Source organism: Argiope bruennichi, chromosome 6 (genome assembly GCF_947563725.1).
Source record: "Argiope bruennichi chromosome 6, qqArgBrue1.1, whole genome shotgun sequence".
In the NCBI taxonomy this organism is placed as follows: Eukaryota; Metazoa; Arthropoda; class Arachnida; order Araneae; family Araneidae; genus Argiope; species Argiope bruennichi.
In genome coordinates, this window is record NC_079156.1 from 104,123,312 (window position 1) to 104,135,521 (window position 12,210).

The 12,210-nt window shown below is 30.0% G+C and overlaps 1 protein-coding gene across 1 annotated transcript in view; it reads right to left on the bottom strand.

Moving 5' to 3' along the window:
* Positions 1-327: 327 nt before the first annotated feature.
* The window catches only part of LOC129972356 (adenosine receptor A1-like), a 150,699-nt gene continuing 138,816 nt past the window's right edge, over positions 328-12,210 (bottom strand). Inside the window, exon 2 of the mRNA XM_056086471.1 lies at positions 328-1,628. Coding sequence (XP_055942446.1) covers positions 1,056-1,628 — 573 coding nt within the window. The 3' untranslated portion in view covers positions 328-1,055. The remainder of the gene's footprint in view (positions 1,629-12,210) is intronic.

Consider the following 12,210-nt stretch of genomic DNA (forward strand, 5'->3'; position numbering starts at 1 on the left):
AAATACAAACTACTATAATAGCGTCAAGGTGTTAACATCTAAAAAGTATTACAAAGAACATTTTTTTTTCAAAAGCATCTATGTGCGATCAATACTGAAATACAACTTTGTTCAAAATACGTTAAAGTAGTATTATTTAACAACTTGAAATTAGCATTCAAGTAAATGTATAACAGTTGAATTATGATTTAAAAGGAATTAATAAGAAAACAAAATTAATATTTAAAAAACAGCAGTTCTTAAATGTATATTTCAAAATTCATATAACATTTTTTGAATATGTGAGAAATTTTAGTGAAAAACGACTGAAAATCAATAAGAATTAGAATATTCCATAAAGTTGCAATCGCTAACGAAGCATACAAAACTACACATTTATAGAGTTGGACATAATGGGCTGCTAACACATATCAAACATCGAGAACACCATGGTAGAACATTGTTATGAAAAATCACAATTGAATGAACTGAGATTATATTGATGTTCCAGTGAAATATTTACATAATAAATATTTGAAATGATTAAAATGAATTTTCATGCAAGACTAGGGAATGCAACAAAATGTCACGATTTTCCAATAAGCTCTTGAAGCAACACAAAAGTGTAATTGATCTCTTTGGAAAGCCTTTGCCAGAAAAGTTTTGTTCAACAAATTCATTCTTCATGCAGAATCTAACTAACACTGTATACATTTTTTCTTCTCAGTGTTCAATATTTGTTTGACAATATTGGATTTAAAATAGTCTTTTAAGAATAATCATCCTCATAATATATAGTAACTACAGACAAAATAGATCATCATATCAACGGAAATCATCTTAACGACATGTTTCCTTTTGTTCGAATCGTGGAATGTGACACTAAATATACATTTAACATTTAAAAAACATGTACCAATCAACCACCAAGAACTCGGAGACAGTAAAGTTGGCTACCATTCTTGGCCAATTGACTCAACAGGAAAATTATCAGATCTTTGGAAGTCATCATTTTCAGTTGTTTCCAAAATGACTCATCATTACATTCAGATTATGTAAAGGAGTGACACTTCTTTCTAAGTCAAATCGGTAAAACACGTTTTGGCATCCGCCATTTTCGACGCCATCTTGGTCAGAGCAGGTGCAGACAGAGCTTCCATTTCCACAGATCGAGGCTTTTTACGAAAGATACATTTCCCCTCCTCTGGACTTCCACAGCAGAACCTTTGCTTCAGGGCCTTCCTGAAATCCGACATGTGGTATGCGTACAAGAATGGATTAAGTGCCGAATTGGCATGGGAAAGAACGATGAAAGCATCTAACAACCATGTTGGTACTTGGCATCTGCTACAGAAGGCCTGTATGCAGTTGACTGTGTACAGTGGCATCCAGCATACCATGAAGAATACAACAATAATGGCAAGGTTTTTGGCCGTTCTGACCTCTCTCTTGCTGGCCTGCTGGGGACGAACATCCGGTGTGCCGTCTGGAGACTGGACCCGTTGCAAATTTCGGTGGAGACTTCTTTCGGAGCTGGATGTGGAGCCTGGTACTCTATTGCTGTGGCGACTTGAATTCCGGTGGTTTGTTTCATTATTTCCAGAGCCATTTCGTGGGAGCTGCTGCTCTAGAGCTGTTATCTGTCGCAGCTGGAAAAGAAAATGAAACATTTAATGATTCAAATTATTTTCATATATGAATTCATCAAAATATGATCAGCTTATTTTAAGATTTCTTGTATAGAGAATTGGAAATTCAAATAATTTTCAATGGAAATAAAAGTCATTAATTAAGAAACAGGCACTCATTTTTGTCACTAGGAACAAAAACTGCCATTATGATTTCAACTGAAACTTCATATTATCATGTCAGAACATGATATTGTTTTGGTTCGAGATTTTTGAAACTTTAAAATACACAGGCGGAAAATTGGCGATTTATCACTTTTGAGGTATCAATTATTCGCTTTTAGGGTTATTAGAAAATGATAAAGAATGTTGTCACATTTGGCATGCAATCGCCTACAAAAAGTTACAACTTAGCCAATAAAGGATAAGATCGTAAGATGTTATGGCCCGAAGAAAGCACAGAGAAGAAAATGTGAATGAACACAAAATAGAGAGTAAGGTTTGGAGCTCTAACGATTTTCAGATGAAAAAAAATTCATCGCTTTTCTAAAACTTGACAATACAATAGTGTGTGCAATATAATAGTCACGGGATCATTCCAAATCAGTTTAAACCGGTTTTTCGCAAAAAATTGTGGTCCCGAGATAGTTTTGGAGCTGGAACAATTTTGAGATAAAAAAAAAAACCATGATAATAATATCAGTGCTGGTGTAATCTGATAGTCACGTGATTGTTTAAAACGGCTTAAACTGTTTTTCACGAAAAAAAAATTCTGAAATGTGAGTCATTTAATTGCGAAATATAAGTCCTGTGAGCACATGATGTTTTTTTGTCGGATTGATACAACGTGAATTAAAAAAATAATGTTCTCACATAAAATTTAAGATAGCAGATTTCAATTTATTTTTTTAAAAATGGAGTTGCAAGCGTCAGGACACTCCTTAATCTAATGGACAAAAGCGAGCAACTTACAAATACATGACTAAGCATTTTGAATATTCCAACATCATATTTCTCCAAATTTCATGAAAAGTAAAGATAGATATTGTGAGTATTCCAACCTCTCTTTCCATAACATGGAATTTTTCGTGTTAAGTTCTATTGTACATTGACGAAAATGATGACGCATTTTAAAAAAGATAAATTTTTCCCGTAGATAGATAGATTTTATATAGATATATAATTTAATGAAAAAAAACAATTTTACTTATATACACACGAACAGATCGTGTTCATATTTCAACATATATACATACAGGCATAAATTCAAAAATTTGTTTAGCAAACTCAAAGTCTAAAACATGAAAATTTATCATATATTAGTATTATTATTATTATTTTCTTTTTTGACCTTTTTTATTTCACAGTAAAAAAATGAACCAATCTCAAAACAGCCGCCATCTTCTTGTAAAGTCAACAATATTTCAATGATAGTCAATAATAAAACAGTTTGATACGGCCCCACCTACCCTTTTCTATCCCTTTCTGTCTCTAATGATGAAAAGTCTGTGTAGTAAAAAGGTCTAAAGAAAGAATCCTACAAAAATGTTTCTTTTGAGCTTAAAAAACTCTATACTTTAACATAATCAACTTTACTTTGATGCATCGTCTGAATGCATGATATAATATTTAGCACACGCTATTTAATTAAAACAATTAGGGGTAAAAAATAATTGTAGAAATTAATTGTAATTAAAAAATTACAATTAATATAAATCTATCAAAGTGCAATAAAAAATATAAATTATCTTCTGGGATGCGAATGAACACATTCTAGGATTTGTTATTTATTTTTCCGATAGAATTGTCAGAAAGTGAATTAATTCCAATCACAGAGAACTTTTTTTTTTTAATCCGTTGAAGACTTCATGCAGGAAACGTTTCTTTTGATGGAAAAACAATTAACTCATAGATTTACATATTTCTCATAAACAAAATATTTCTCTGATACATTTTTAACTCAAATGAAATAGTCTGTTTATCATTTTTAAAAATAAAGTTCTCGATTTTCAGAAAAAAAAAAGAATTAAAAGGAGCACAGAATATAATTGAAGATTTGTAATACGTGATACCGTAAAAAAAAAAAAGGAGTTATTGAGATAAGGGTTAAGAATAGAGACAGTCGTTGATGTAAAAAGCTCGGGATAGAAAACGATGCTTCAGCAAATTCACCAAGTAAGCATTGGGCCAATAAAACAGGCTTTTAAAACTGTTGTATACATTATGGTGTGATTCGTTTAGTTACATAAGAGCACCAACGCATTCGCATTAACATTGTCAAAGATATTACAGAAGACTTAAATCTCTTTGCTGCAAAAATTCACTAAAACTGGAGAATTAAAAAAAAATTGGTACCCTTGAAGTAAAACTGAATATTTAGCCCGGGTTAAAGTGAAATTTTATATTTTTTATGCTATTTTATTTTCTTGTTTAATATTTGTAAAAATGTAATTTTGTAATCAATGTCTAAAAAATATATATATTGCCAGAAATGAGTTCTCGCACTTGCACTCTTGTGTATTTTCGGCAAGAATATATTATTTTAATATCATATGTCAGTAAAGAGATCAATACATTTCAATTTTGATTTTAAAAGTATAGTGTCATCTATGAGTAAATTAGCAAAAAATTTATTTTAAGATTTTTTTTATCATTTATATTAATAAATTATAAATTAAAGAAAAAAAGTTAAAAAATAATTAAAATAATGATATAATATTTTTAAACGTACTAAAAAAGGTGATTTTAGCAATATAAGAGAAAGTCATTCAAAAGACAGAGTTGATAAAATAACACAGAGAATATATTTAATTAGTGTTTAAAAATAAAATTTTTTAATTTATTAAAAATTCTTACTTATCAAATTTTTATTTTATCAGAATTAATACGAATTAATTCTGATAAAAGATAGTGTTTTGAATCATGAGTAATTTTTCGAAGTTTAATTTCTTTTTATATATTGAAAAAGAAAAAAAAAATGCGTAAAATCAAATAGTTTTTTCAGTGTATTCAAGTAGTTAACTCAGTATATTCAAACAAAAATTTATAAAATCGCATTTTTTCAGTCTGTTGGGTTAAAAATATTTTACTGTTATTTCTGAAAATGTTTTTTTTTTTTTTGGTATTTTTTTTAAATTCAGAGAAATTAAAGTTTTTAAAATTCATTAAAACATCGACGTCAAAGTTTTGGCAATGATCTCTCAATAACATGCAAAAATATTTATTAAAAATTAGTTTCTTTTAATAATGTTTTTAACTCTGTAAAAAAAAAATCTAAATGAAAAAAAAAGAATATTTCTCAACAAATCAGGGTAAAAAACGCTCAAGATTTACTTTAAGTATTACTTATACCTTTTTAAATGCGGGAATTCTCAAGCTAACTGAATCTTTATTCTAAAATAAAATTTAACTTTAAAAATGAAATAGTTTTTCATTTATGCCCGAATAAAATCCGAGAGAGTTATTCTCGCATAAAACAATAGCTCAAAAATGTCCTTCAAATTGAATAATGTCATCCTTGACCTTCAGTTACTTGTTCTAGGGCATTTTTGAGATTAATGGCCCTCAACTCAGGATATTGCTCTAGATCCATAATGGCGAGGATTTTACTCAAATAATACCATTTTCCTGAATAATGCGTAGATAAATAAATAATAAATGTTCGAAAATCTGCATGATTCAATTGAAAACCCCCACAATCAATAAGATTCATTAACTTTAAACAATAAACTAAATTAGATTTCGAACAAAGCAGAGTTCAGTGCACTAACTTGGTGCACTTCTGATAAAGTGAAATTGTCAATGTCTAAAATTAATTAATGCAACATCTTGAAGATGACAAAATTTCCTGACATTTATCTTTTTATTAATAAAGAGCGCGGATGAGGTTGCAGTCAATTAATTTATAATATCGACGTTTAGAATTAGAATATAGATACTGAAACGACAAAAGAATTTGTCAGAGGAACGTGAAATAATATGCATTTCACAACAGGCGATAGTTAGGCTTAGTTTAGTTAAGATGGTTTAGCGTCTCGTTTTGAAGCAACACGAAGTCTATTTTGAGACGGAATCTCGTAATTTTGAGCCATTTCAGAGCATGGAAAAAAAATTCTGTCGGCATTCCAGAAGTAGTCTTTTTTTTCTTTTAGGTTAAAGTCGTCTTTACGCAATGTATCAGACCTTCACTCAAACTTTTAAAACAATGTTTGAATCAAATTATTTGTCATTTGTAAAGACAAGTATTTCTTCTACAAGATCAGATGCATGCTTGATTCAATTAAATTTCATTCAACATTTGATAGTTTGAATGGGCTAGTTTTTGAAAGAAGTCGTAGTTCTTGTTGCAGCAGTCATGGTATTTGTTTTGTTCCAGTTTGTTAATTCAAAAATAAGATGTAAAAGCAATTAATAATATGATTAGCGGTGCAAAATGCCACATATGCCAATGAATAATTTGCTACCAATAATTTGTCCAAGATTTCCTATGACTCGAGAGTCAAAGATTAATAGCCATTAGAACATCTTTCAGTGGATGTTTGGCACTGGAAACTCTCAAGTTGAAATTCCACCATACAATGCAATATACTCTGTAACGTCAATTATTGGAAAGTGTTCATAGCATCGTACAACTCTGATTTAAAATGAGCAAATTGTTTGTTACTGTTATGTATAGGCCTTACTGTAGTTCTTTGAAAGAATTAGTTAGATTTAAATTACATTGTTGAAGTAACACGGCTGTAATTGTTTTGTTTGCCACAGAACTCTCAAGAGAACTCGTGATTTTGCATCGGGATCAATTGCTGTAGCAGTCCCCTTTCCAAACGTGGATACCACACTAATGCATAACATTTGATCCTAGATAGATGATATAAGCATCAGATCCGAGTATACAATGGATCTTCCTCGTAATTGAAATATGAAATCGGTCCTCAGGTTCTGCCACGATACCACTGCGAGATTGCAAATAGGCTAATTAAAAAGGGCAAAACATTTTGCGATATTCTTATTTAGGAACAAGATTATTGATTATTAACTCCAGTAAGGGTGACAGCTATAAGAAGATTCCATTATAAAGTTGTTAATATGACAATTAATTTAATTAAGTAATATTTTTATTTTCAATAATAAAAAAAGTTTGCGGAAATTTCTCCTTTGCCTTTCCTTCTGCTTCTGAATTAGATACCCCATCTACAAAGTTGCCCGAGGTATTCAATCATCCTATACCAAAAATTGTTCAAGTCATCATCTTCATAAATCAACAACGGCAAAGCAATTATGGTTACATAGATTTCAAGCTAGATCTGAGAATGCAGTTATAAGTTTAAATCAATCCATATCATCCTATTCCAAACAGAAGAATGTGAAAATCTCATCTTATGGTAAGAATGACACACAGATGAACAAGTGGAGCTTGCAATATTACGAATATTATTCATTAACGCTGGTTAAAAATGAAGGAATGGTGAATTATCAACTTCAGAGCTAATATAAAATAATGTAATGACTATATTAAACAAATATTTTGATGTACATTTAAATACCAGAGGTTTGTGATAATATAAAGCAAAATCAAATTAAGTGACTTCCCCTGTATTTAATGTCATCAAAATGCTTGTAAATTTATTCCAGAGTTTAAAAAATGAATAGTATTATTGTAAATTATTCTAAAAATATTTTTCGAAACTTATTAAAATTATAAAAAAATAAAATCGGATTGTTTTAAAACAACATTTTTTAAATTTTAAATTAATGTCAAACTATATTTATGTTCTATATATTACGAAAATTCTGAGAAAAATATTAAAATTTAGATTAAATTTAAGTAAAATCCATAAATATTTTGGAAAACTTTTCTTAGTTTAAATCTGCTGGCAACGAAATAAATATCCGCCACATTTGTAGCTTTAGGCAGGCGATGTCTTGTCTCTAATGACGTTTGTTTAGAGAGTTTTTAATGATGTTTTCACTACGCATGTCACGTGACATAGTTTACAGATAGTTTCTAGACTATAAACATTATCATGTTAAAAACTGATAAAGAGGAAAGTTTAAAAAAAAAAGAATTTTTACATTAAAGATTAAAAAAGCAGAAAACAATAACAAATAAACACAAAAACTCTTTTATTTATGCATTAAAAAGTAAAAAAAAATATCCTGTAAAAAATTTGCAATACAAAACTAATGCAACGAAATAAAACAAAAAAAAGTAGGAGAGTCGCAAACGATATTGCAAAGAAATTTAGCTTCAATAAACATTATATGAAAAAAGTTATTAACATTCATTAAAATGTATAAAAAAATCGATTAAAATTCCAATTTGCTCAAAATATTTCTATCAGAACTTTTACGATTTTTTTTCTTTTCTTTCTATCTTTCCGGAATTTTGATAAATAAACTGTTTTCTACCTTTTAATACGTTGATAAAAGTGTTTATTAATTTTTAAATTTTCCGTTATAAAAGATGTCTCAAAATTAATTCAAGATCTGAATTTGCCACCTTTTTTGCAGTAAAGTATTGGTGGTAAATTCAAATCTTGCATTAAATTTGGGGCACCCTTTACTTTTCAAAAACTACCGCATCTGAATTTACATGGTTTTGAAAGTGTTTGTTGATTCTTATTTATATAAAAACATTCGTATTTCCTGCAATTTCTTATTGAGTAACATCACTTAAAAGCTGATCAGATGGGAGACTATTATATTAAAAATAAAGGAATATGTCACGTTTACTATGAAAAAATAGTCACTGGATCAGGCACCTAAATTTTTCTTTAAAACAATCATGCCGGTTTCGACAGCTTCAAATAAAAATAAGTACAGGCGTTATTCCCAAGTCATTTATGCATAAATCTATTACCTAAAAATAGAGCTCTTAAAATCCAATTACATTCTTTCTTTTTTTGTAAAAGGGCGCATTTCCCTTAAGAAACTGGGCGGATAGTGATATGAAGATGGCCCATCAATTTCCGATTTCTTTTCCGAAGTAATTTCTTTTTTCTCCACCCCCAACCGGATATTCGAAAATGAGAAAAATTTAAGTGAATTTAGAAAAGTATATGTTTCTCTTAAAATATGCACATAAAAATTTGATTTGAGAATGAAAAATTAATGAAGAGAGTTCGATGTTATTTTTTTATTATAATAATAGGTAATGAGAAATATGGAAATTTAAAAAGCAATTATAGTTTCAATTACTGAGTTTTTTTTTTCTAGAGACAATACTTTCGTTTCAAAATCATAGTTTTCTTAAAGTGGAGGACAGCATCATTTTTTCTATATAAATAGTCATTTAAGGAAATATTGATTTGAAGATATAAGTCAGTAGTTTGATTTATAATATAAACTGAATATACATTTTTTGTGTCAAATTGAGTTTGTTTTTTGCTTTATAAAGGAATTGTAAATAAATCCATCAATTTATAGACAATGTTAAAATATTTCTTATGGTAATTATAAAAGATATCTAATAAATTAAGGGTTTTAAATCTTTTTATAATTAAATCGATTTTTCCATCAAATAGAGTGCAGAGGCCTCAAATAAAATATTATATTTAATTAATAAAAACATTTAAATGTATCCTTAAAAAAATAAGAATATACGATTTTCAATGAAACTTCTGCAACTGAAGTTCTCTAGAAACTTCGAAAATTGATGAATTTGCAATTCCTTTCTTTTTTCAATCTTAATTTCCACCGTCCGTCTATCTGTCTGAGACAAAGATAACTCAAAAACGACGAATTAGACAACTGGAATTTGGTATACGATCTTTACACCAAATATGCAGATGTCTTTTGAATTTTGGGTAAAATCTGTTCAGAGGAGGTCCGTCTGTCTTGTTGTTCGAATATAAGTTAAACGATAATTCCAAAACGAAGAGAGATAGATAGTACACATATTTAACATTTATTATGTAGACAACTGTCAAATATTGTGCCAAGTCCAATTACGAGTTGACTGTCTGTCGTTTTGGACTTTCAGAAACATTCAAGCGAAATAATGCAGAAACGCGGTGATTTTAAAATATTAAATTTGGTATGGGATTTTTATGACTACAAATGCAATTTTGAGTCAAATTTTGGTTTCAATCGGTTGGGAAAAACGTGATTAAAACACAAATTCTATTTTTTGATGCCATTAAGCGCATTCCAGGGATTAATAGTGTTAATAACTCACTAAGGATAACACTATAGATTCAATAAAAATGCTAAATCCACGCCAAAAGTTAATATTCCGCAATCACTTACGCCAATGCCATGCAAGGCGTTCTCTGGCATATAAAGTTTATTAGAGAGTATGCTAGAAGTTATTGGAGCGACCACTCCCGCTGGTCTTGTAAAAATCTTATAAAATATATGAGAAAACAATATACTTTTTGAACGAAACAGGTCTTTGAAGAAAAAGCCATTCATCAAAAATTTAATCGCACAAACGCAGATCATTATTTTGTTACACCAACTTAAAGAGAAGGATCACGTACTCTATCCATAAAACCAGTTTGATCCGGTATTCAGCTAGCACACAATCAAATTAGCATGCCGGGAACTTTTCATCTTGATCTGATGATGACAGAACATTTACCTTTTTGTTTATGACAGTTTTAGAGCCAGGACACGCCCTTTCTTCAAACCATTAGCTGGCGTTGCAGGGAGCAGGATACTTTGCACCGCGTTAATGAAAAGGATCCCAAGGAATCACTTAAGCTTAATTACAATAGCCGGCATCACGTTTCTAGAGGTTTCTGATCGTAAAAACAATGCTGTTGAAGCTAGATTGATCAGAGATTACAAATGAAGTTATTGTTTTATGATTGATTGATAAGGATTAACTAAGATTTTTGTCTCAGCCTTATAAAAATTGCTTGATATAATCGGAAATATTAAAAATCAGCCATCTTTGGCGATGGACATTTTTTCTGGAATAATACATCTCTGGCTGTTTAACTATTGTTATAGAATCCATGATTATTTATCTCCATGACTGTTGATATGGAATCCTTGATTATTTATCTCCATTACTGTTGATGTAGAATCCATGATTATTTACCTCCATTACTGTTGATGTGGAATCCATGATTATTTACCTCCATTACTGTTGATGTGGAATCCATGATTATTTACCTTCATCACTGTTGATGTGGAATCCATGATTATTTATCTCCATCACTGTTGATGAGGAATCCATGATTATTTATCGCCATCACTGTTGATGTGGAATCCATGATTAATTACCTTCATCACTGTTGATGTGGAATCCATGATTATTTATCTCCATCACTGTTGATGAGGAATCCATGATTATTTATCGCCATCACTGTTGATGTGGAATCCATGATTATTTATCTCCATCACTGTTGATGAGGAATCCATGATTATTTATCGCCATCACTGTTGATGTGGAATCCATGATTATTTACCTCCATTACTGTTGATGTGGAATCCATGATTATTTACCTCCATTACTGTTGATGTGGAATCCATGATTATTTACCTCCATAACTGTTGATGTGGAATCCATGATTATTTATCGCCATCCCTGTTGATGTGGAATCCATGATTATTTATCTCCATCACTGTTGATGAGGAATCCATGATTATTTATCGCCATCACTGTTGATGTGGAATCCATGATTAATTACCTTCATCACTGTTGATGTGGAATCCATGATTATTTACCTCCATTACTGTTGATGTGGAATCCATGATTATTTACCTCCATAACTGTTGATGTGGAATCCATGATTATTTATCGCCATCACTGTTGATGTGGAATCCATGATTATTTACCTTCATCACTGTTGATGTGGAATCCATGATTATTTCCTTCATCACTGTTGATGTGGAATCCATTATTATTTATCTCCATCACTGTTGATGAGGAATCCATGATTATTTATCTCCATCACTGTTGATGCGGAATCCATGATTATTTATCTCCATCACTGTTGATATGGAATCCATAATTATTTATCTCCATAACTGTTGATATGGAATCCATGATTATTTATCTACATAACTGTTGTGATATGGAATCCATGATTATTTATCTACATAACTGTTGTGATATGGAATCCATGATTATTTATCTTCTTAACTGTTGATATATAATCCATGATTATTTATCTTCTTAACTTTTGATATGGAATCCATGATTATTTATCTTCTTAACTGTTGATGTGGAATCCATGATTATTAATCTCCATCACTGTTGATATGGAATCCATGATTATTTATCTTCTTAACTGTTGATATAGAATCCATGATTATTTATCTTCTTAACTTTTGATATGGAATCCATGATTATTTATCTTCTTAACTGTTGATGTGGGATCCATGATTATTAATCTCCATCACTGTTGATATGGAATCCATGATTATCTTTTACATATTTGCTTGTTTAATAAGACTGGAGAAAAGGAATTAAATCTAAACTTTCATATAAATATGTTTTGAAATAAATCATTAGCATTGAAAGACCACTGGGTCTTTTATATATAAAAGATAACGCCAAATGTGGCGAGTTACACTTGGAATAATTCAAATTTTACTGCCCTTATTTATTTTAAGTTGAGTCAAGTTAACATTTAAAAAGACTTAATTATCA